Here is a 26,394-nt window from a genome sequence, read left to right on the forward strand (position 1 = left end):
GTGTAATAATATTATTAATAGTATCTAAAATATTCATGCAAGTCTGTTTTATTGATTGGCTGCAAAAAAAAAGAGATATTAGTGTGTTCTATGTGTTGTTACGGTGCATGAAACATGAAGCAGCAAGCACCAGCAGGCAAGCAAGTATCAAGATGCAAGCACCCAAATGCGGAAGGTACAAACAAAATGTAATTGGACAAAAGTGAACAAACAAGAAACAAAAATGCATAAATGTAATTATTTAAAAGAAAGAAACCATTGGGATACCTGCAGTTTCGTTAGGAGTAATATTAATTCTTTTGAATGACAAGTAAATATAATCGCTTCTTTTTATTACCGTTGCACAATTGAGGTATGATATCATCAGATTGATATCATTACCGATTATAAGTAGCAAAAACAACTGTACATCTCAAGAAAAATGCCGTCCTTCGTAGAGAAACCAAAAAAAAAGAGTATCTTCATTTACATAGCTTAACAGCGGTAGTGTTACAGATAAAATGAATTGCAACTACTAAGCGTACTATCATTATTATACCATCAAAAGATGTATAAATAGCTACATTATATCTATTCTAACACCCAAAAAAAGGTAGCCAGAACATCAACCTCGTAATATTCCTCATTCTTGTTGCTTTATAAACTCATTCTTCAATTTCCAGCCCTTTCTTGATGAATCCCAATTCGCAATTTCTCTCAACATAGACCTAATCATAATCATTTCATTTTCAGTACTCATGGATAACTTGACATTCTTAATAATATCATTAGAAGTACTGAAGTTGTCCATTTGGTCACCCAAATAATCCACTAAACTTTCCATTATTTGTTTTCGATCTGGTTCTACTTTAATATCATCTGGCTTGTCGGCTCCTGCTAATTCATTCTTTTGCCTCAAATTTTGTAAAATGGTACTTGACGAGTTTGTCAACTTTCTCTTTTTCAGCCCAAACTTGCCAGCACTTCCAAATTTCCCCGTCCATGTCGGCGTACCTATTACATTTTTTCTTGTTTGCATTCGAGATCTCTTTAATGCTTCCGCAGCAGCAGTGGCAAGTTTATCTGCTTCTTTTTCAACAAGACTAGATTCATTCTCATTCGATCCACTGATGATATCGTCATGCTGCAATGTACTATGGACTCCACTCTGGGCAAAAATACTCGACATGATACGATTATCTTCATTTGCCAGGTATGTGCTGTCTCTGGTTTCCCCATTTTGCTCACCATCTTCAAACTTGTCCAATTTTGAAACTCCAGATATATTGGCAACCTGTGAAAAATCATCGTCGTCCTTGTATTTTTTCTTAAACAACCCTTTGGACTTCCGAGGCTTTGTCCCAGAATATTTTTGCTGTGATTGCTCTCCACCTTCAAACAAATGTGCTGTCTCGGTGCCTTCCTCATCCTGGTCCCCCAATGTAAACAAATCATGCAAATCATTGGCTTTGAAAAACCGTCGCTGTTTAGGATCCTTTAAAATCTTGTTGGTCAAAAACGTCTTAAATATTTGCCGGTGGTAAATTTTCTCTTCAATAGACCCTGTAGTCATTAACCTGTAAATTGTTATGTCTCGTTTCTGGCCCAATCTCCATGCCCTCTCTCTTGCTTGGATATCGGTAGAAGGGTTCCAGTCGGGATCATAAATAATCACCCTGTCAGCCCCCGTCAAATTAACTCCTAACCCTCCCACTTTTGTTGTCAACAAAAACACATGCATATCTGGATCCTGATTGAATGCATCAACTAACATTTGACGCTTGGAAATCGGTGTACTGCCATCCATTCGCAAGTACTTGAAATCACCACCATTAATCAAAGACAAATTGGCAACAAACTTTTCTAGTATATCCAACATTTGTCGAGTTTGACAGAAAAGTAATGTTTTATGATTCTCATGTTGCCAAAGCCGTAACAAGTTCTTCAATACTTGCATTTTGCCTGATTTCGCGGGGTCGCCGTAGTTTTTCTTCTTCATTAATGTATCTCGATATACCAAGTCTGGGTGATTGCATATTTTGCGAAGTATATCCACCCCCATTAAAACGTTTCTTTTGCCCTTTAAAATAGATTCTAAATCTTCGCTTTGGAGAAAGCTCTCGTACAATTCCTGTTGGATTTTGGTTAATTTGACAAATAAGACCATTTCATTTTTCTTGGGCAAGTCTTGCGCAACATCGCTTTTCAATCGTCGAAGCATATATGGGGATATCAAATCACGTAGCACCACAGCACATTTGTACGCCGTTTTCACTTGCAAGTTGTTTGAGTTGGCATAGCCCCCAATGTTTATAGGGATCGAAAACTGCTGTTGAAACACAGGCAAAGTCCCCAATCTACCGGGGAAAACAAAATCAAATAGTGACCATAATTCAATCAAGTTGTTTTGAATAGGGGTACCAGATAATATGATCCTATTGACAGTTTTGATCTTTTTGCAAGTAAGGGAAATATCCAGATCCGGGTTTCTTATTTTGTGTCCTTCATCTAATACCACATAGCCCCATTCTCGTGGTAGGATATGTTTCGAGTATATTCTTAACCCAACATAAGTAGTCACTAACACATGACCTTTTTCCATAACTCTATCAATAATCTCTTGGGCATTAATTTGGCTCTTGATCCCGTGAAGGGAGGATTGCGTTGAATCTGGGTCGGTCGACTCCAAGTATTCTTCTAATTTTGATTCCGATACAGCACCACTCATTCCTGACCCAATGCTATGCAAAATAATACACCTCAATGGGGGCCACCATCGATGAAACTCGTTAACCCATTGGTTCAATACGGTCGCTGGAACAACAATTAGAACAGGCTTATCTAGCAAACCCGAATAATGCAAGCCCGCAAGGAACGATATAATTTGAATGGTTTTCCCAAGCCCCATCTCGTCACCAATTATCCCACCAGTCTTTTGGGTGTATAATTCCCATAGCCATTGAACACAAGTTTTCTGATAATCAAACAAGGAAGGATAGATATCGCCAGGTAGTTTGAATTTATCATTTAGCTTAGCGTCGGCTATCTTTGGATGTGGAAGAAACCATTCTTCAATTCCCTCTGGATGGGGCTGGGTTCTGAGTGATGCTCTTTTGCGTACCCACGTTTGTAATCTTTGCTGGTATAATGATTCATCTCCGTCATCTAAATTATGGAGGAGCAGTTCTGGCTCTTCATTTGTTTCCTCTCTATCCTCGACTGCATTTTCATTGGCGTCGTCATTGTTGTTGTCATTAACCTCCGAGTCCGACTGATACGCGTAGTCCTCATCGTTTATCTCGTTGTCAAGACCTGGCTCTCTCAAGAACACATGGCTTTGTTCTTCATGAGTCTGTTCCTGTTCCAGTTGAAATGCATTCTCATTACCAAAGGCTGTGATTTTCCCTGTTCGAATCAAATAGTCCCGTTCTGTTTCATCGGGTAGTCTGCTAGTTGATTGGGTTGGCGGTGGCGCACCCTTTTTCAATTGAGTCTGGTTCTCTCTCAATCTACTTCTAATATCGTCCACGTCTTGTTGTCGAGGAATCAATTCATTCTCTTCAAACCAGCGAATTTCGTCTTTTAATCGTTTCCTTTCACTTATTTTGGTTCTAGGGTGTGTTAGTTTTGCAGATAGACTTGCAATTTGCCTTTGCGTTGACTCCAAATCTTTTATCGCCTTTGATAACCTCTTTTCATCTAATTCTGCATCCTTCAGTAGCAAAACTTTGTTTGCCTTATTGGTTATAGACGTTTCCAATTCATCCTGGTTGACTAACTTGACATCTAATTCGTCTAATTCAGACATGACTAGGGGGTTGATGGAAAAAACATATGAGAGCAGATCATCTTAGCACTAACCTTTTTCATTTTCTTTTTCTTCTTTTTTTTCTGTCCTAGTTTCTGGAGTTTCACACTTGGGTTGCGAAAGACAAACCGTTATATCACATTAAATTTCTCTAGATAAACTGGGATATATTTTACAAGTATTGAACAACAGAAACAGCACTGCCCAACGATTGCAAACACTAGATTTGGAGCAAAAAAGCAGTTTAATTGTTAGGTTTGAAAAGTGTAGGACTAAACTAAGGAATGTCTTCAAATTGGTAGACTTTCCGCACGACCTTGGCAAATAGTGAATTCAATTGTACCATGAAACAACAGTCTTGACATTTCTTTATTACAAATCATGGTATGTGTAACTAAACGTTTGGCTTAATTATGGTTGAATAGATGGTCAATCGATAATTTCTCCTCCTTTCGCTGCTTTTCTTCTTTAGCGGCTGGGTGATTGAATTCGCGGGGATAGAGAAAAACCCCGAACCAATAGAGAAAATAAATGCCGTGAGGTTTTTAAAAGAAAGTTTAATGTCATTTATTTCTAAGTAATTCCTTGTTGATGGGTGACATTGCACACATCACCCCCACTGTCTCTTTCATTTCCACCAAATGTTTAATAATTGTAAACTTGAAACACATATAATTAAAATTTATCTATTAAGCTCGTGGTGATTTTGGCTATAGATTAAACTGCATCGACATTGTTAGTTTTGGGCTTTTTCGAATATCGGCTATAAACAAAACTAAAAAAAAAAAAAAAAATTGATCTGCACCTGGGGGCCGTCTCTAAATTAGCACACTATTTTTTTTTTTTTGTTGAAGAGGAGGAGGGGGAGGGGGGGGAATTGTTGCAAACAGCACTAACCCAATCACTACAACAATTATTGGAAACAGTGCAAAGAAGAGCTTGGTCTTCTCATTTGTAATGAAATATCTTAAAGTACTACTATACATAGTGTATTGGATTAAAATGGCTGCTCCTACACGGCAGTTAAAGTCTCGCATATTCTAATTGGTTCGGAGTACACAGCTTCCGAATTCCACCATTTGAAACTGTAGTTTGATTTTGAATCAATAGTAGCTGTCAGTACACTTATTTCTTTTTTTCCATTGCAAAAAATGAAGAACATAACATCAATGGTATCTATAGATACGCTTTGACCCAGAGAAGTTTGTTCACACACATCAGTAGAATTGGGCTAATAAGAATAGTGATTTGATTTAAACTTTTTGTTTTCTCTCACTTTTGGCGCCTGTATTTATATGTGTGCGTGTGTGTGTGCCTAAATTAAAATTTCTTGAACTCCAAATATAATTTTAGATTCTTATTTTTTTTTGGTTTCATATCATTTTTTTATTCATTCCTTTCTTTATTCTTGTAATTAATTTATTAAGTCACGACGAAGAATTTCTAATTATATATTGCATTTGGTTTATTGGAACTGGAAGAAGTTTTGTTTGGTCATTTAACTTCAAAAGTAATCTTACAACGAGAAATACCAATCTACATAAAGCTTGTGAGACAACTTCAATCGATTAATTCTGTGTATTTGTTTATCTCCACTTCCACGACGATCATTTTCTTTGTTTTGAATTGTTTAGTCATTTAATTTTTGTTTCCATTTTCCCTTTCTACTTACGATATCCCTCCTTTCTTTACATTAGGACTGACGCGAACACCCATTCAACTATGGATTTCAATTTGCAGCATCGAAAGTACCTAGACAAGATTAAAGCCAGTGTGTTTAAGAAACAGCAAGAACTCCAGCAGCCGGAAGTTTGCCAGCGGCGTCAACCAGACAATGATTTATCCCTTGTGCCAGTCACTTCCCCACCCGACGATCCGCATCAATATCCTTCCACGTTTTTTTTGAGTCCGGTCACTTCAAACGAATCATATAATTACTATTCTGATCAATCTCTGTCAAAGCGACAGTATTTTGCAGAGCCTCAGTCACCAGCATCATCTGTAGATGATGGGGAAACCGAGAAGGAAGACAATGAAGATGTCAACTCAGATGCACAGGAAGATCAGGTTGTAGTGATGACGACTGAAAGTGAACAAGAGGAGCCCTTTTCACCATTACTTTCCTTCCCATTGGAAATACTTTACAACATTATTGAATATGTGTATGTCGACAATGACATATCATCGATCAATTCCAACTTGGAAAAGTTTGCCAATACAATCCCATTGTTACTGAAAAAGTTCCACAGCTTATCCCTTTGCTTTTTGTACAAGTATACAATATTCAACCGACCACATTCATTTGACAAGTTTTTACATAATTTAATAACAGATCCCACGATTGGCAAATACGTTGAGTTTATGGATTTCCAGCAGTTTACTTCAATAGGCTTGGGAAGGACGGGAAGAATGAATCAAGAAATACAGATGGTTACATATAAAACAATCTCTCAGGCACTTTCCATGACGCCAAACTTGTTGGAATTCTTAGCATCAGAAAATATCCAAGACGACATGAACGTGACTGTTTTGGATTACTTGTTTAACAAACTACCTAAAATGAAAGCATTAGATTTCTGTGGCGCTAGCTCAGAATTATTTGCTCGTGCATTTAATGAATTGCACATTACTCGAGAAGATTCATCAATCACAAAATTATCTTTTCATGATTGTTCAAACTTGTCGCCAGAAGTGTTTGGCAAAGTATTCCCTCATTTAGTTAACTTGAAACGGTTAGATTTGAACCATACATCAATCACATCACCGGTATTGTTGAAGCTTCCACTAAATATCCGGTTGACACACTTGTCGCTCGCCCGATGCTCAAAGTTGACAACTAAGGATTTGATCCAATTTTTGGTAGACCATCCAGCAGTAAACGGAGGATCGTTACAATGGCTCAATTTGCAAATCGATTCTAATGTGGTAAGCCCATTATCGGATATATATTTATTATACACTCTAAAACATTTAAAGGCTCCAAAATTGAAATATTTGAATATTGGGGGGATGCCAATTAATTACAAAATATTATTGACAATAAAGGCCAAGTTCGCTGAGTTGGAAAGTTTGAATATTAGTCACTCACAGCTCAAGGTTGAAGAGTTGAATGAGTTTATGAAAGATAACACGATAATTAAATATCTCGATTTAACTGGGATCAAACTGTTAACTTCCAACCTATCGGCATTTATGAAGAAGAACTTTTATAGCGGGCTTGTCGCCATTGAATATGATTACAAATCATTATACGATTATACTGCGAATGGCGACCTTATTAGAATATCACCTTTGCAAACGTCATTTATCGGAGAGCTGATTCCACCCACTACATGGCGGTTTTACGACAATGAAGGAAGACGAGCATGGATATACAAAACTGATGAAATAGCCAACAAGCCAAATACACCCAAAACATCAAATCTTGTGTTTTATGATTTGGAAACCGGGAACAAAATTGTAAACACTGTGAAAAAGCCCGAGTTTTTAAAGTATGGGAGTCGTAAAATAAACTGTTCTATTGGGTACTATAACTTGAATGGTTACAAGGGTAAAAAGAGTATAGATGACTCTTATTGCTGGCCTGTTGAATTCAGTCAACGTGGAATTTATAATTATTATTCCTTGAATGTGAAATAAGAGTGTTTAATGGTGGTAAGTGTTTTTGAGTTTGTATTGGTATGCACTGACTATATAGGTTTTCGAAGAGCAACCTGGACTAGCCAGAGTAGTTTTCCACAATATACAAAAGTTCTGCATGCATTTAGTAACTATAACAGTAAATACAAATCAGTTTTTCCATAACTTGGTCTTTCTAATTATTTTATGTTCTTTTTTTGTTTGGTTTTTTGTCTTTTTTTTGTTGCAAATCATCCTCAAAGTTTTACTTATCAATATTGTGGTACTCGGATAAAAGAAAAAAAAAAGATCATTCGAAAAGATTAATAAAAAAATACAAAGTAAAAAAGAGCCAGGTTGAATTGGTGGTGTGGTGTGGGGTGGGGTGGGTTTGGAGATGTTAGATAAAACATGTAATTACAAGTTAACTGGCTCAAGTACAATAAAGCAAAATTGACATGGTTTCGGAAAAGTGCTTTTTTTATTTACTAATCCAGCAACAATAAGAACGTTTCTGGCTAGTGATAGCAGCTTGTCAATTGTTGTAGGCTATAGTAGTAAGCAATTACACATAGAGGGTGGTATTGGAAAAGTGTTCTCGGAATTGTTGAATCATGATTAGTGTCCTGATTGTGGGGAAAACAAAATATAGGCAAAGGTCGGCTTTAAAATCAAAGGAACAAATCAAACGAGAAAAGTATGGCGGAGAATCTCTAAACCTACACAGTGTCCAGTTCTGAACTGCCGTTCTGTCATCCATATCTATTTACCATAGAATGATGAAAGAAAAGAGAAAAAAGTCAAATGCTTTTAATTGTAAAGTCTGTAAGATATAATCAGCTTTTACATTTCCTTCGCCGCCCATATTGATTCACAGTCATTAGAATATACTACTTGTTTCTGTAAACATGGTGTAGTCCATTATAAACTATACGAATAAAAGTGTTGATAATGATGAGGATGTATCTAGTACTTTTGAAATGTCGGAAATACTGGAAATTGACGTTGGTTATGAATACCGGAACAATATTTTGCAACTCTATCATAGCTTCCCCCACAAGCACCGGAAATACAAAAAATACCAACTACTATCAAAAAAAAAGTGTCAAACACAATCAATCCAAAACCAAATCAAATTGTATATATATGACAAGCAAGTTCATGATGTTCAAGATTTTTGTTTTCCATTCTTGTTCTTATTACTCAACTTGAACCTTTATTCATTAAAAGCATAGCAACAAGAAAAGCAAACCACAAATAAACCTCCTGCTCCTCCCAAGAAATAAAATGGCTATCAAAGAATCTCACACTGACGTATTAATCATTGGTGCTGGTCCTTCAGGACTCATGTGTGCAACCTGGTTAGCAAGATGCGGAATTCCTTTTCGAATTATTGACAAAAGGTCCAACGAAGTGTTTACTGGCCAGGCTGATGGTTTACAGAGTCGCTCCTTGGAAATTTTCAAGTCCTTTTCCGAACCAGCATTTGATTTTGCAACATTAGATCAAAGTTGGAAAATGGCTAACCATGTCATTGACATGTGTTTCTGGTCGCCTGATGAAACTGGTAAATTGATTAGAAACTCCAGAGTTGCTGACACCATTCCAGGCATATCCAGGTATACTGAATCGGTGATTCACCAAGGCAACGTTGAAAGGTGGTTTGAAAACTCAATTAACTATTTTTCTGATGGGAAAGTCAAAGTCGAAAGACCATTGTTGCCACTTTCTCTCAAGATTGATGCTACTAAAACCAATGACCCACAATCTCATGCTGTTGAAGTGTTGGTTACAAAGTTGAATTCTGAGGCTGCCAGACCAGAACAATATGGTAAGGTTGCCAATGGTCTTTTCCGTGCCTTTGACGGCGACCAAGAAAAGTTTTATAAAAACATAGATGAAACTAACGAGCACAACTACGAAATAATTCATGCAAAATATGTTGTTGGTTCTGACGGTGCCCACAGTTGGGTAAGAAAACAATTAGACATTGATATGGAAGGTGAACAGACTGATTTTGTTTGGGGGGTTTTAGATATGGTCCCCATTACTACTTTCCCCGATATTAGAAACCGTTGTGCCATTCATCTGAAAGATTCTGGTTCTGTTATGGTTATCCCCCGTGAAAATGATTTAGTCCGGTTCTATATTCAATTGAAAGAAGTAGAAAGAGACCCAGCTACTAAAACCGACAATAAGCAATTCAATGGTAATGTTGATGACACAAAAGCTAAAACTAAAGGTAGAATTGATCGTTCGAAAATCACTCCAGAATTAATTCTTAAACAAGCTCAAAAAATTTTCGAACCTTATACTCTTGAAATGACTGACTTGAGTTGGTACACTGGTTATCAAATCGGACAAAGAGTTAGTCCTCGATTTTCTAAACAGAACCGCGTTTTCATTTCCGGCGATGCATGTCATACCCATTCCCCTAAAGCAGGTCAAGGAATGAACGTTTCCATGCAAGATACTTATAATCTTGGATTCAAATTAGCTTTGGTATGCAAAGGGTTGGCTAGATCAGAGATATTGTCCACTTATGAACTGGAAAGAATGAAAGTTGCTCGTGATTTGATTGCCTTTGATCATAAGTTATCTCGATTGTTTAGTGGTAAACCAATGATCCCCAATTCGGATATATTAGATGGTGTTGATATGGATGAGTTCCATCAGGTGTATCTTGAAGGGAATAAGTTTGCATCTGGTACTATTGTTGACTATGAAGATTCGTTGTTGGTATCCAAAAAGGAAGCATTGCCAGTCGACATCAATGATTGCACAATGGACCAAAAAGCTGCCAAAGTTCCTATTGGAAGAAGGTTGTATAGCAGCAATATTATTTCCCAAGCAAATGGTCAACCAATTCACATTGCAGATCGTCTTGCTTCTGATGGTAGATTCAGAGTATTAATTTTTCCCGGCGACGTGGTAGAATACCCTGAAAACATGAAAATATTGCACAAGTTTCAGGATTCCTTGGACTCAAAGCATTTTTTCGCCAAAAAATTTACCCCCATCAATGCGTTTGCCAATTCGGTGATTGACATTATTACGGTCCATGGGTCCAGCAGACACAAAGTTGAAACGTTTGATTTTCCGGAATTTACTCATCCACTCGATTTTAAGCGTCGTTGTGATTATTGGAGATTGTATTCAGGGGTAGGAGACACGTATCACGAAGGCAGTGTTGACATTTATGACCGCTATGCTATTAGTAAGAGCAAAGGTGTTATTTTGACCATAAGACCAGATTCTCATGTTGCTCAAGTTTCTCAATATTCACTTGATGGATTAAAAGAAGTTGACAGCTATTTCAATAAGTTTATGATTCCTCAAACCAATAACATTTTACCAACCAAATCTTCTGACATCGATGATTCAAAAAGATTCATACAACCCCGGTTAGCTGTTTGAGTAACACTTTCTCTCAATGTTCCACAATTAAATAACATATGATTATTCTCATTTCGTCTGATTCCAATTGTCTCTTCTCTTGTTTCTTAATATAAAATTAGTTGTTTAACATTCTCGCAAATATAATAACAAAGGGGAGCCAAATGTAAGGTTTTGTTGCTCTCTAATAAACAAACAAACAACAAAACAACAAGTCTAGCTATCAACCATTTTCAAAACATGGAAAAATAAACTTGTTGTGTTGGATGGGGTCTAATAATTGTATTGCACTCTTCTACGAATATGATAGAACACCAGTCGTGCGAGATTCAAAACACCATCGCAAAAAGTCTAGGGAAAAAAAAAAAAAAATTAATCAAGACAGGGACATATTCTATAATAGCTCATCACAACAATCTTTCTACTTTTCACCCGATCTTTCGTTTGATTATAACGTGTACATATTATATTAACACACAGACGTAGAAGCCATGATAAGAAAACAAGCTAGGGAGAGAAGAGAATACCTCTATAGAAAGGCCTTACAGCTTCAGGAATCATCCTTAACAGAAAAGAGACAACAATTGAAAGCAGCCCTAGCAAGTGGAAAACCACTATCAAAGGAGCTTGCCGAAGATGAAAAGTTACAACGTGATTTCATCTACGATGAAAGTGAACAAATTGAAATAGATGATGAGTACAGTCGGTTGTCGGGAATATCTGATCCAAAAGTCGTTATTACTACCTCTCGTGATCCATCAGTCAAGTTGCTACAATTCCTGAAAGAAATCAAGTTGATGTTCCCAAATAGCTTGAAGTTGAATCGAGGAAACTATATAATTTCAGATTTGGTGAGTACCTGTAACAGAGTGCAGGTTTCGGATATGATTATATTGCACGAGCATCGTGGTGTCCCATCAAGTATAACTGTGAGCCACTTTCCTCATGGACCAACTGCAATTTTCACTTTACATAATGTCAAACTAAGACATGATTTGCCAAACTTGGGAAACGTTTCCGAATCGTACCCTCATTTGATATTTGAGAATTTCCAATCTGACTTGGGTAAGCGTGTGGTTAAAATATTGCAACATTTGTTCCCCCCAGGTGTCAAGAAAGATAGCTCCAGAGTTATAACATTTGTGAATAACGATGATTACATATCGGTGAGACATCACGTTTACGTTAAAACTAAGGATTCAGTAGAGTTGAGTGAAATCGGCCCGCGTTTCGAGATGAGATTGTACGAAATCAGACTAGGATTACCTGACAACAAAGATGCTGATGTTGAGTGGCAGATGAGAAGGTTTATAAGAACTGCCAATAGAAAGAATTATTTGTAACCACAATCTACAAAAAGAAAATTCCATAAATAATGCACTGTATAGTTTGATATACACTAAGTTGGTACTATGAGATCATACTTCACTCACAGTTCTTACTACATAACGGGGATCCTCACTCACAGTCAGACTCTCAGACCGCCCATCTCTTCTGGTCCTCCATCTCTGTTCGATATTAGTAATTGCTCGAGTTAACAAATTATTGCCCCCGTCGATTGGTCCATTTCCAAAAGTGGCAACACGACCTAGTGTGGTTGTTCTTTCCATAGTATTGTGTCTATTAATTGCGTGCTCTTCTTGTAACCTGTCATGACGTTTCATGGCTGCATTAGGTAGCATGATAGCACGATCGATAGTGTATGGCAATCCTCTATGTCTTCCTCTTATCATCATCGCAATAATCACCAACTTTGAAATGACATTAAATTCACCACTAAGAGAGCAGTCCACGCCTGGGTATCCCATAGACATCCCCACTGTACCGTAAGCACTGACTATTTCAAAAAGAACTGCAAAAATCGAAAAGCGTAGGTCCTGCTCTTGCAATCTCTTACCCTCGGCAATACAAATTATGAACAACCCAAGACAAATATACCACAAATCATATGACAATTGGTTTCTCAAATGCGACCCAACATAGTTTGATGGTGCGTTCTCATCGACACCCTCAGCATTCTCCTTTGCATACACCCCCAAAGACTGTTCCTCATAAACATTGGTTCGTCTCACGGAAATAGCAATGGGCAAAACAGAAATATACATCATGATCAAGTAACTCACCTGAGTTGCCGCATGCAACAGCGACAAATCCATTACTGAAAATCCCACAGTTCTAGTGCAAAATGCTTGGAACAAACCATTCAAAACCCTATAGCCCATATCAACTCCTTTGAAAGACTCGTCGTGGAGATCAAGTATGCAGAATATGACCAAGTCAAACCCATTCAATACTACCAATATAAAAAACAACCACCAAGTAGGAACAGAAGGAAATAACAACGTAAAACAGCGACGTGGGTGATCTAACAAGAACCCTAAAGACTCCTTATACAAAGATAATGGCCTTGCCGTTTTGAACATGACCCAGATTATGAATCTCAATAATATGGGAAACCCCGTGTTCCCAATGACAATCAAAAATGAGCAGAGGATTTGTACAAAGGCATTCTGGTTGAAAGACATCATAGAATTGGACGTTAAAGTTAAGCCCAAGTCGTTGAATGACGACTGCAGTGTGAAAAACGCCCACCAGGCAGGGGAGATCGAGTTGCTAATCATCAAATTTTTATAGTGAGGCATACAATAAATCCATATCAGCAACATTACACCAGGGATAATATTGAATCCCACATAATAGACTGCAATAATTTTGATCAACAACTTAACTGCCCGATACTCGATACCTCCTAACTCCTCTTTTTGCTCGTCTGTCAACTTAATAAATGTAGAGTTTCGACCAACAGTGGGCGTCCACGATAGATAATTACCACTCATTGTTCGCGATAATCTCTGGTACGAATCGTTTGTGTCAACATTTTCTATTGAGCCATCGCCAATCGAAACATTGGAATGTTGATTAAAAGACGCATTCCTTTGTGCTCTCGGAATTTTCCGCTTTGTTGCTTTGTTTCGAGTTTTGCGCCCACCGCTCGTGTTGTGTTGCGGAACATCGAGGGTATTGCTTCTCTTGGTATATTTCCTTCCACCAGTTTCGTCTTTTGATGGCAATACCAAATTAGATTGTGCCTTAATTAATGATGCACCATTTTCTAGACTCCTCTCGCATTCATCATCGTCGTCGTCGTCGTCTTGTTCATGTTCATCATTGCTATCGTCTTCTATGTCTTCATCGTCCTCATATGACCCTACATTATCACTATCATTGCCTTCAGCATGGTTGGCCACTTGTTTGCCATCTGAAATATCACTGTTTTCAGAATCTATTGATGCATAATCCTCTTCTTCCCCGTCATCTTCAGTATCAGTCGGTGCAACATTTATAGATCCTTTTTTACTTGAATTTGATAATGTTTTCTTCAACTTGCTTGTCCAGGGGTTGTAGTTTTTGCGCTTCTTTGAGGTGATCCATTTCTTTGCTTTTCCAGGAGTTTCTTTAAGCTGTATCTCTGGTGTTCGTTTCTTCTTTTTAGTGAATATTGGATTTGCCCCGTCTGAATTTTCTATTTCTATTGGTGGCTTAATAATCAAAATATCGTCTTCATCCTCTTCGTTATTGCTGGCACCTATGCTATTTGTTGCGGGAGTAATTCCATCGTCACGCAAAGAATTAGTATCGTCTTCTTGATCAGCAGAAACCTCGATGTTTGAGCCGCGAGTTTTTCTACGAGCCAGTGAACCGATGTTCAAAAACTGAATTCCCTTAGATCTAGCCTCTTGATTCTTCTTGTGCTCTTGTAACATATTGATGGAGCGATACATATCTTCAGGATCAATTGATTTCCTTCTTCTGGGATGAGGCAAAGCACTGAATTTGATACCAGAATCGGTGCGACTGTGTCGATGTTGAGGTCTTGGTCTCTGTGGTTCTTCAAAATGAATTTTCTCCTGGATACTGACAGGGCCATCACGATTCTCCTCCTCATAACTATCTGAAGGCTCGCTATGGTGCTCTATACTGTTCCCGCTTTGTTCATTGTAAGCCGCCAGCACTGGTTGGCTTGTTTGTGACGATGACGACTGGGGCGATGAAGACGACCCCTTTTCCGCCTCCTGCGCTTGAAACCCCAATACTTGGTTATTGAAAGTGTTTAATCTTGTTGAACTCATTGTTGGTGCCGATCCCATCCTCGCAAGTGTTGCAGACTTCCGCATTCTATAGTCCATTAACGAACGTTCTTTAATGTTATCGAAATGACGCTCAAAGTAATAAAGTCTGACAAAAAGCAATGAGCCATGAATAAATATTGGCGTTGCCATAGTGGTCAACAAATACAAGATAATTTGTTGGTATAGGGATAGGTCGTTGACATTGACGGTATTCAAACCTGCTTGGGTGGAGGCCCCCGCCGTGAAAAACAAAACGTCAATATATGCACATGTCTTTACCGGATACACCAATATTGATCCCAAAATGACCAAGGTGAGAATGTAAAAGTAATGAACAGCCCGGAAATTGGGTAGCACAACCTTGGCATAGGGGTATATTTTTGATGCTATATGGTGGATAAAATTTCTAACGTAGTATCCATAGTCAATATTGGTGAAGTTTCGGGTGTGGCGTTTGTAGAATCCGGATATTCTGTACAACATAGTTTGGTTTGATGACTCTCTCGTACACCAATCTAAATGTCCTATACTTGATGAACTAATATCAACTGTTTAATGTTAGATACTTTTTCTGTTTAATTGGGGTGATGGGTATAGTCTGTGCTTATATCGGGGCAAAGACTAAAAGGCGAGATCTCTGAAATAAATACCAATCACCTGCCAGGGGCAAACACTTTGATATTTATAATACATACCTCTGACAAAGGGATCAATGGTTTCAGTTTAAATTTGACGACAGCTTTTGTCTTTCTTATCTTTTCTGTTATATGTCACCAGTCTTCTTGTCAAAATAATTTCCCCCCTCGTGCTCTAGATATGTATCTTTCTTCTGATATTGCTGTTTGAGACTATCGGTAAAACTCTTTATATTCCAAAAATAGTTAAAGGGATTCCAAATATTCAATCAGCTTGTTGTTATTATAAATATATTTTGCAAGACAATTCACACTGCGGTTTTGTTTATCTTATTTTTCGTTTCTCATTTCATTTTTGTCATATTATTTTTGCTTTTTTTTTTTTTTTCATCTGAAACGATGACCATCATTGGTGTATCAATTTTTAGAATCTCACCATAAATTTTAGGTGGTAGATAACTCGCTTAAAAAGGTTAAATTCACAACGACTATTTATGCCATTTCAATGTACTACCATTGTGCAGCTACATTATACCTTTCGTATCATGTGTTGTTTTCTTTTTTGAACTTGCAGAGGTCCCCTTCCAACTATGCAGAGAGTTTTTAGAATTAGATGGGTGCCGTGCCCATGTGATTCAGATACAGAGAACTAAGACACAGTAACAATTACAGCCTTCGGTAGTATAGTATGCGACAAAGTTGTGATTTTTTACATCAAACCTGGTAGTAATGTTAACCTTGCACGTGGATGCTAAGTCTTGGTTCACATTCAACAAACCAATCTTACCACGGTCATGTCTATTATCCGTTGCGTGATTAAATGAATTATTTCATCAATGTGTACAGCATTTAGGGGTTTGTACAATATTTGATGAGCGTGACTAAAGTATTCAACAAAGCACACATAGTATCTGCAAGCGTCTGTAACAAAAAACTAGCTAACTCCCAGTCGATTAAATAAGTTTTGCAACATGTTCAACTAATCATTGTGGTCTTTTTGTACCCTGATGACATTTTCGCGTCTCAACACTTTTGTTGGAGCATGTATTTTTAGTGATTATAATAGAATTCCAAGTCTTGAAATTGATTTGCCATAGTATTCAGCATAGATGCTTTTACATTATAGCAATGTTTGGGATTCACTTAATCTTCTACAACCCAATGATGTTACTTTCAAACTTATTAAGACAATCAAAAATCATGTACTGAATTATTATGAACGGAAACTGTGTTACTTTGGCTATTCTCGAAACTTTGACATTTCAACTGTATCTTACATGTATGTCATTTGTTGAATTGTGCTTCTTCAGATCTATTAAAATTCTGATGCTCTAGTTATAATTAGCATGTCCACTCTCGCTAAACTACTTGATGGTATATATTAGATTGCTCAACTAAAAATCCATGGCTATTACATTTCAAATGCCTCAGCATCCACTCCTATTTTCAACCTAGAATTGACAAAATTAACCAGCTGCAAAGTATTTTTTAACAAAATACACTTTTTCCTGCTACAGTACAACACAGTAGGGCCATCCTTATAGACGAGTTGTTAAAAATTGCACATAAACGTATCCTCTCGAACATCTATCGGCTCTTTTTCCAATTTTAAATGTGTATCCCAATAAAAAAGTATAATTTTTCACGTTCTTTTCGTAATCTAGCTCTGATAGATTCACCTTCTTACGTGCCATAGTGAAAACCCAATACCCACAACCATCGTCAATAGCACTTGGTGTTGCTCCTCAATGTTGCTTTTTTTTTTTTATTTGGTTGCGAAACGTTGCTTACTGGTGGCTATGCGGGTTTTCAGGACACCAGAAGATGGCCACCATCTTGTCATTCATCTTTGAAAATAGCCAGTGGTGGGATTTTATTACCTGTAGGTATATGAGCTGCATGGTCATTCTATTGCAAAGAATGTTGATGCTTTCTACAAACAGATAAGTTTTAATACAACATTGATGCTAACTTTTGGTAAAATTGTTTGCTAAACATTATTTTCCCCCAGTTCACCGCAATAAAAGCTTATCCCGGCAAATACACTCATTAGCAACACCTTACATCCACTAATATGCTATATTACACAACACACATCAATTTATACAGTATAACATGGTTCCAGTTTTAGAGAGAGACAACAGTGTTCCATGTTGAGTTGCAATGACCAGAAAGGCTTTTTCCGGCCACCTCTCCAATTAACGCTTGGGCAAAAATTATCAGAAACACTCAAATGCCAAAAACAGGAGATAGACAATACCATCCACGCAGATAGCCCACATACCCAAATGACAGACACTTGCCATGCATAGCTCCCAACTCCACCACGCTTTTCAGAGACACCTGCTACATCGATCATCTAACAGACAAGGACAAAAGCCTTTCCTGGCATTAGCAAAAACCAAGAAGCCACATATTGCATGTCGTGGCAAGGTTTTGCCTACAACTTGCAGCCAAAAAAATACATACACACCAGTTTCCCTTACCCCTAGAAAAACATTTCCACAGTACGAAAACTCAACCCACTTCTGTTATTCATGCTACCAAAACATGAGAACCACAGCAGGTCTGGTGTTTATTCCACAGTGACTTGGGTGTCCACAGTATGTCTTCCGCAACAACAGAATCTTTTCGCTGCCACAGACGGAGGCACCATCACCACAAGCGTTATGCCAGAGCAGCACAAGGAGTCATTGCCACGCATTGACCAGCAACAAGTAAGCGTCGGGAACAACCTCCAAACCAACCCGCAACTTCAACAAAAGTGAAACTAAGCTTGCTGTATCTCTTCTAACCGAGTCAGTCAACCAACGAAATTGAACCTATCAAAGCACTTGCAGCACACATTATAAACTGCAGGATTCTTGGTCATATGTCTTGGGATCTCTAGAGATCTGGTTTGCAAACGTAACTAACTTCAAAATGATCTAATCAAATCGCTGACATCCTGAATGTCAAAGCACAAAAACAACACTATTTTAATTCAAATAGTTTGCAACTACTTCTAATGTTGCATACACAAACAACACCGAAAAGACCCATCCGCTCCTGACAAATCTTCAAATTGACCTACCAATTCTTCGCTCGAACAAAAGATTGGGAAATGCATCAATCCTTGAATCAAACCAGAGAGTGAGATCCTGTATTTCTATTTACATTTCCATCTATTCTCAAAACACGAAAGCGTTATCTGCGTAATTGCAATCATTCTAATTAGGTTATGGAATATAGAAAATCCATTTCCAAAAAGATAGTCTTTTATAAACAAGAAACTCCTGAATATTCAACTATAACTCAATACCACCGATAGCATATAAATCTGACAATACAGCATAGCAATGAATCTCTACAACACTAATGTACGACTATTTCCCACATTCTATTCTGCATAGTCCATGACTGAAACATAACAAGCCCACCATCAATTGGGACGACCACCAATTCCATTTCAATACACACAAACCGTGTTTCTAACCAGATATCTCGTCTCCTATAAACATGGACTTCTCTTCACCCTTAACCAAACAAAGCGAAGAAAGTACATTAACACTTGTACTGCTAAGTTCAAGCATAGCCTCTGCTCTTACCAATACAAGTTCTACCAACTTAGATTAATACCAGAAGCGTATCTGTAACCTCATTTAGAATAATATTTCCTTATACTCATTCTTAACTTTTCCAAACTTTCACAAACCAAGTCTAAACAATCAATCTGACCACCACTACCAACAGTTTCCACACAACTCAGCAAGACACGTATTGTCAATATCATACTTATATCCTCTGTTACTTCACAATCATCCAAAAAGCTCTATCAAACAATAGCCACCTCCCCTATAATTACAACTCAAGGTCATACACCTTTAGAAACCTAATTCAAATAGCTATTGGTATCAACAGACCGAATGCAACACTTAGTCTCCAATTTCACTACGGATTCTCAGAATCCATGCCTAATCGAATATCTATTCTGGGTGCACCAAACACCCTTTGTCTACTAACAGAACTTGTTTTAGTCTCTGAATAGGGAGTTACAGTTCTAAATCAACAACTAACACTTGCTGTATACTCGATCTACATGAAGATACTCTTGTGCCAATTCTGCTTAATAACACTCTCTAAAAGACGAACCTTAGGAAAATTCCCAAGTAGACATAACACAGTTACAGAACTAACTCAACGAAACTCTATACATCACAGCCAGTAATGTGACTCAGTGATCAATAAAATTCACTTACTTGCAAACAAACCAATGGCTTCCTGAGTCAAATCACCATCTGAGATGCAAAGCGTAATTTTGGAAATAGCTCTCTTTTGCCCATGTGGCAATAAATATTACGCTACGGCTGCAATCCATCGTCCCTACAGTACACACCCAAAGTAAAGCCATTGCACTACACAATTCTAGATGATATGCAAAACGGATCCAAATAATATAAATTCTACACTATTCTAATAAACATAATCCAAAAGAGTTCTCGTTAAAATGCATTTAGCGGTAGTACAAGATGCAGTAACTACAATAAATTTGTCATTGGTTCTCTCAACGATCGCTATTCTAATGAGAATATGATTCATAGCCAGAAAGGGTTTGCAGAGACAACTTTTCCTACCACTCAATCCCAATTTCTCTCTAGAAGCTACTCTTTGATTTTTGGGTCAATCACAGTACTTACATTCACAAAGGCAATGGAACATGTTCCTTTAGATCGGTCCGCATTCAACCAATTGGAGCTTTGACTGATTACAGAACCGGTCGATTGTGGTGGATATTTGGGTTGCAATGTGCTCTTTCTAAGAATCATCCTAATTGCTCTATCCTCGTAGTATACTCGGATGGTTCAATGTACAATGAAAGCACGTCGGATTTTGACAACTTTAGGATCAACCAGTAGAATGTAAGTTCAATGTTGCACGAATGAACGGTTTGCTGTTTTAGATAGACCTGTTAGGGTACTGTACATTTACATTGTAAAAGACAATCAAAAGGCTACGATGACAAGATCGTGTAGGCAACCTGCTCTTTTGAAATGCGTTTTGTAATAACTACTACTAGCTTATACTGTTGATACAACTGTTTAGCATACACTAGTAATTGAAGTTTTCGGACACCTATATAATTATATATTTGATGATCTGCATCCACGATTTGTTTGCACTATACAATTGGTGCTATTTTGTATCAATTCAACCACTAATTAGTAAGATATAACAAACGAATTGGCTGCCAAATTTACAAATCTCTGATTTTTTGGTTTCCCGTACCTGCAGCTATAGCTATTGAAGCTTCAGTTTTCATCTTCTTAAGAGCTGGTTCTACATAAATTAGCTTAAAGGTTGACAAAAATAGATTATGGTTATATGGTTAAAGGTTGACAAAAATAGATTATGGTTATATGGTTACCAACTATGACGTTTAGGCGTTATTCTTTCTGGTGGTTTATAATAGAAGGTAAGTCGATTATGAGCGAAATTAATATGTGTAGAGTATCTGCCAGTTTTATACTTAACAGTTAGTGGCTTATGTTGATGCTAGTCAACTAATGCCTACTTTGTATACCTTCATCAATATATAGATGTTTAGATTAATCAATTTTGTTTGACATTGTGGAAAGTTAATCGCGGGTATATAAGAATTTGATAGTGTGATGTTTTTGACAGGCTTATCAAATGAGAGCGAGTTTTGTATTTTATTAAATCGCCAGGTTTTTAGCAATGTTTCTGTAAAACGACTTTTCTTATTGGCAAGGCGTGTGGTAGGCTATTATATGTTATCTGAACATAGCATAGCTAAAGTGGTTGTTGCCATACATGAAATAAGGTTATTTGCAATAAGCTGGAATTTTTGTTCGAATTAGAACTGGTACTGGTATAATGAGATGACAATAGTCATGGAAAAATCAGATTGCTGGTTTGGTTGGTAGATTTGTTTAGTTATACGGTTACTGAAGTTGTAAGAATTAGTAGTTTCTAAAAGGCAAGAGTATCGGTAGAAAATTATGGTGATAGTACTATAGTCTTATATTAGGCTTTAATTTTCAGATATATGAGAAAGATGTTTGGTCTGATAATTCCTATGTACATTTATTAATCTATTCTACAGGAAGGGGTCAATTTTTCTCTTTGGGTTGAGATTCTTATTCTAAAGGCGCAAAATTTTAGAAGGGTTATCACTTTGCATTTTGGCTGGGACTCCAGGAATGCATTGGAACAATCTGAGTAAGCTGCCTTTTGTATGTGGAAATGAATTGCGTTGGGTAAAGATAATTTTAATGCAGTTTTTCTTGAATAACGGTACAGAGTGTTTGAATAAATTTTTAGTAGTTTGCAGATTCACGTAGTGTGCTTGCCCCACAGCGGCCTCGTTTAGTTGCTGTTTGGCTTGGGTTGTTGTTTTCTGCTTTAAATTATGTAATGTAATTGGTATGGGACTGGTGGTGAGACCCCAAAATGAAAGTGATTAATAGACTATGCTAGTTCGTATTCCCAAAATATATGCATGAAGAGTTCCAGTTTTGGACATTTTGCAATGGGTGAATTTATATAGCAGTCTTAACAGACCTCCAATGAATATTGGGTTAAGATATTAGTTGTATTAGTAAATCTTGTGAGGAAATAGTGATTAAGTTTTAGTATTTGGCAGTTATTCTATTTGCGAGTGCTACGTAGCTCATTCTTTGATTTGTTGGTGGGTATTGATCTGGATGTTGTGGGTGGCTGGTGGTGCTTCAATGCGAGGAATGGTAAGGCTTTGTTAATTTTGAAGATTGAGTTATTTAATGTGCTTGCACGTCTTTTAAATTAATTGGATTAGATTGGGAAAGAAGTTCTTTGTTAATAGTCCTTGATATTTTAGTTGTAATGGTATATTGATTAACTTCCTTAACTTTTGGAATTGTGAAGAAGTTAAAGCGTTTTTCTCGTTGGTAAATGAGTCATTGTTGGATTGATATGGTCCAGGTTTTTAAGGTGCGTAAGTTATCGGGATTTCCTCAGTCAAAATATGCTTGTGTTTTTATATCCGGATTCTGAGACATGCTTCAGTGTATAGATGTACAACGTAAAAGTGGGAGTTCACTGAGCATGACATGTTGCAGGAATGGTAAACCCTTGTTAATTAACCGTTGGTGTTGAAGTTGCCGGTTGGTTTGGAGGTTGTTCCCGACGCTTACTTGTTGATGGTCAATGCGTGGCAATGACTCCTTGTGCTGCTCTGGCATAACGCTTGTGGTGATGGTGCCAACGTCTGTGGCAGCGAAAAGATTCTGTTGTTGCGGAAGACATACTGTGGACACCCAAGTCACTGTGGAATAAACACCAGACCTGCTGTGGTTCTCATGTTTTGGTAGCAGGAATAACAGAAGTGGGTTGAGTTTTCGTACTGTGGAAATGTTTTTCTAGGGGTAAGGGAAACTGGTGTGTATGTATTTTTTTGGCTGCAAGTTGTAGGCAAAACCTTGCCACGACATGCAATATGTGGCTTCTTGGTTTTTGCTAATGCCAGGAAAGGCTTTTGTCCTTGTCTGTTAGATGATCGATGTAGCAGGTGTCTCTGAAAAGCGTGGTGGAGTTGGGAGCTATGCATGGCAAGTGTCTGTCATTTGGGTATGTGGGCTATCTGCGTGGATGGTATTGTCTATCTCCTGTTTTTGGCATTTGAGTGTTTCTGATAATTTTTGCCCAAGCGTTAATTGGAGAGGTGGCCGGAAAAAGCCTTTCTGGTCATTGCAACTCAACATGGAACACTGTTGTCTCTCTCTAAAACTGGAACCATGTTATACTGTATAAATTGATGTGTGTTGTGTAATATAGCATATTAGTGGATGTAAGGTGTTGCTAATGAGTGTATTTGCCGGGATAAGCTTTTATTGCGGTGAACTGGGGGAAAATAATGTTTAGCAAACAATTTTACCAAAAGTTAGCATCAATGTTGTATTAAAACTTATCTGTTTGTAGAAAGCATCAACATTCTTTGCAATAGAATGACCATGCAGCTCATATACCTACAGGTAATAAAATCCCACCACTGGCTATTTTCAAAGATGAATGACAAGATGGTGGCCATGTTCTGGTGTCCTGAAAACCCGCATAGCCACCAGTAAGCAACGTTTCGCAACCAAATAAAAAAAAAAAAAAGCAACATTGAGGAGCAACACCAAGTGCTATTGACGATGGTTGTGGTTGTTGGGTTTTCACTATGACACGTAAGAAGGTGAGTCTATCAGAGCTAGATTACGAAAAGAACGTGAGAAATTATACTTTTTTGATGGCGGGGTTATTTCACAGAAATTCAATCAAGAAACTTCTTTCAATTGAAAGAACCTACAGTTCGATAGAACTGTTTTATCGCACATTTAACGTGTACGTTAAATCTGAGATTCAATAATCTTTATGAACCCATGGACACAATTAAATTGTTTTTCAAGCTAACTTTTTAGATATATTATATGTGATATTATGGATTGTTCATTTAATATTTAAGTTACTATTTATTATTAATAAGGTTAATTCCTCTTGATTTCGAAGACAGACTTGACATTTATCTTAATATAAGCTCTATTTGATTTTGCTTTTGACAATAAAGACAGTTTGCTACTAAGGCACATTCGCAAAAAGCTCTCCAAAACCAACTACAATGGGATGAGGATACAAGCTCTAAAAGTTGGTTGCTGACTCTACAACCTTTTCTTTATGAAATTTTCATTGAAGCAAATCCGAATAACAGAAAATGCTTGTACCACACCCCGACTCTCAATATTACAATATTATTATTAGTCCTTATTAGTTTCTTTTGGTGTTTATTCAAACCAAAGTGGTCACCTGCCTTTTGTTAATCAAACTATTTATATAAATTCTGACACAATCAGGTCTCCAGTCATTATCAGTTGCAATGCCGCCAACACTCAAGACTGTGATTCCAAAAAAAAGGCCAGCTTTGTAATTACATCACAGTGCTGAAATATGAAATCAAAAAAATACTATTTTATTGTATACTTCTACAGGCAGTTCTAATTATTGATGTCGTATGGCAAGCACCCAAACCTGTGCAAAATACGCTCAATACCGTCCATACCATTTTCCAAATGGTGCAATTCAGGTCCATAACTAATTCTAACGTAATTATACCAAATGATCTCTTCCATATGAGCCAAGTTTTGTGGATTAATCAAGAAAAAGAACCCAGGAACCACAATAACCTTCTCATGTAAACATTCATGGAAAAAACCCAAACAATTACTCAACTTCCCTGGCAAATGACTCAAATTCAACCACAAATAAAAAGTGGAGTTTGGGATAGTTTTCTTGGTGAACTTGAACCCCATCTTTGACAATCTTCCAATGATATAATCACGCTTCATTTTAAAGTGCAACTGCAATGCCATCATTTCTTGCTTCACTTTCAATGGCTGCAAGAAATCAACAGCAACATGTTGCAAAGGCGAGTTTGATCCACCATCCAAAAACGACCCTGCAGAGGAAAGGGCATTGATGTAATCTTCGGGACCCAAAATCCAACATATTCTCCACCCAGGCAATCTAAATGCCTTTGTCAAACCATTCAAAATCAACACAGGATCACGGTTCACATCCTCGACATATTCGGCCGAACTTATGGACGACCCAGTACAGCCTTCATCATAATAATAGTGTGAGTAGAATTCGTCCATAATAATTAAACACTTTTCACGACACATGCGATGCAACTCCTGCAATTGATCTCTCGATAAACAGTTTCCAGTTGGGTTTCGAGGGTTTGATGTCAACAATGCACTCATTCCCCTTGCCAATTCATCTCTAATCAACTCAAGATGCATTTCATAATTGTCCATTTCCTTCAAAGGCACCGGGATGGGAGAGAAATTTTTCATGGTGGCAATAAGCTCCGAGTATGCAGTGTAATCAGGAAGAAAGAATGACAAATAACAATCGGCAATGATTGTGGCAATTCTTGTCAAACCAGCTCTACCCCCTGGCACAATACATACGTTTTTGTACGTGTATTTCGATGCTTTGTCTTGACGGTACTCTTCGTTGTAGTAGTTTGCGACAGCCTCACGAAGCTCCTTAATACCAGCAGTTGGGGCATACTCACGGTAGTCTACTGGCAAATTAATTTGCTTGGGCCTAGGAAAGGACCCAGGAATTGAGTCACCGTGTTCAGGTGCACCTTGACCCAAATTGGCCCAATCACCAACATGTTCAGAGTCGTACCCATACTCTGCAGCCCTTTCGGTTACCCACAAGACCCCAGTCGAAGACTGTTTGGTGTTCAATGCAGGCTTGAAGGTGCTCTCGTTAAATCTTGGTTTAGGCAATGGGATGGGTGAGCTTTCTCTACCATTCTCCAGCTTTGACAATTTGGAGATCAAATGTTGTCTAAAGTTTGAGTTTTTCAAGTTTGGGGTGGCCAGTGGTGTTCTTCCTGGGATTGTCTGATATGTGCTCGCATGGTAGTTTTCACGAACATGGTGTGGCTGCGGAGACCTCAAGTTTGGCTCATCATGAATGTGGTGGGTCCCAGATTGTGAAATCGGATTGTGCAATGGAGTTGTGGGGGAAGCTTGAATTGCTTCCAATAACGAGGATGCAGACCTTTTCAAAGCAGGAGGTAATGTTGATTCCAATCTTTCAAACTCTAACAAGGACTCCTGGTCATTGTCGGACTCATCAGTGAGCTGAAAACTAGACATCCTGAGGTTAGTGATAATGATGTGCTTTATGAACGAAGATAACCTTCTAAGATCAAATCTTGCGCAAATTTTTTTTTTTTCCTTCTTTCAACGGCTGTTTCAGTCTTCATTTTTTCTGCAACTTGGGGGCTGAGAAG

General features: G+C 37.7%; 6 protein-coding genes and 2 pseudogenes across 6 annotated transcripts, besides 2 other annotated features; 3 read left to right on the top strand and 5 right to left on the bottom strand. All coding sequences in view use genetic code 12, as the record gives it.

The window, feature by feature from the left end:
• Positions 1-66: 66 nt before the first annotated feature.
• Positions 67-219, bottom strand: CD36_33565 (annotated as a pseudogene).
• Positions 67-219: a sequence feature.
• A 403-nt stretch (positions 220-622) lies between these two features.
• CD36_33570 (ATP-dependent helicase, putative) lies at positions 623-3,787 on the bottom strand (the record flags this gene model as incomplete). The annotated part of the gene is made up of 1 exon (XM_002422250.1): positions 623-3,787. The coding sequence occupies one exon, from the start codon at positions 3,785-3,787 to the stop codon at positions 623-625; it is 3,165 nt and encodes a 1,054-aa protein (XP_002422295.1).
• A 1,722-nt stretch (positions 3,788-5,509) lies between these two features.
• Positions 5,510-7,426, top strand: CD36_33580 (conserved hypothetical protein; the record flags this gene model as incomplete). The annotated part of the gene is made up of 1 exon (XM_002422251.1): positions 5,510-7,426. One exon carries the CDS (start codon positions 5,510-5,512, stop codon positions 7,424-7,426), a length of 1,917 nt encoding a protein of 638 aa, XP_002422296.1.
• Positions 7,427-8,213: 787 nt separating this feature from the next.
• On the bottom strand, positions 8,214-8,451 carry CD36_33590 (annotated as a pseudogene).
• Positions 8,214-8,451: a sequence feature.
• A 241-nt stretch (positions 8,452-8,692) lies between these two features.
• CD36_33600 (phenol hydroxylase, putative) lies at positions 8,693-10,822 on the top strand (the record flags this gene model as incomplete). The annotated part of the gene is made up of 1 exon (XM_002422252.1): positions 8,693-10,822. One exon carries the CDS (start codon positions 8,693-8,695, stop codon positions 10,820-10,822), a length of 2,130 nt encoding a protein of 709 aa, XP_002422297.1.
• A 470-nt stretch (positions 10,823-11,292) lies between these two features.
• Positions 11,293-12,144, top strand: CD36_33610 (U3 small nucleolar ribonucleoprotein, putative; the record flags this gene model as incomplete). The annotated part of the gene is made up of 1 exon (XM_002422253.1): positions 11,293-12,144. One exon carries the CDS (start codon positions 11,293-11,295, stop codon positions 12,142-12,144), a length of 852 nt encoding a protein of 283 aa, XP_002422298.1.
• Positions 12,145-12,219: 75 nt separating this feature from the next.
• On the bottom strand, positions 12,220-15,414 carry CD36_33620 (potassium transporter, putative; the record flags this gene model as incomplete). The annotated part of the gene is made up of 1 exon (XM_002422254.1): positions 12,220-15,414. The coding sequence occupies one exon, from the start codon at positions 15,412-15,414 to the stop codon at positions 12,220-12,222; it is 3,195 nt and encodes a 1,064-aa protein (XP_002422299.1).
• Positions 15,415-24,574: 9,160 nt separating this feature from the next.
• Positions 24,575-26,257, bottom strand: CD36_33630 (aminotransferase, putative; the record flags this gene model as incomplete). The annotated part of the gene is made up of 1 exon (XM_002422255.1): positions 24,575-26,257. One exon carries the CDS (start codon positions 26,255-26,257, stop codon positions 24,575-24,577), a length of 1,683 nt encoding a protein of 560 aa, XP_002422300.1.
• Positions 26,258-26,394: the final 137 nt, after the last annotated feature.

The sequence above is a fragment of the Candida dubliniensis genome, chromosome R, assembly GCF_000026945.1.
Source record: "Candida dubliniensis CD36 chromosome R, complete sequence".
NCBI lineage: Eukaryota > Fungi > Ascomycota > Pichiomycetes > Serinales > Debaryomycetaceae > Candida > Candida dubliniensis.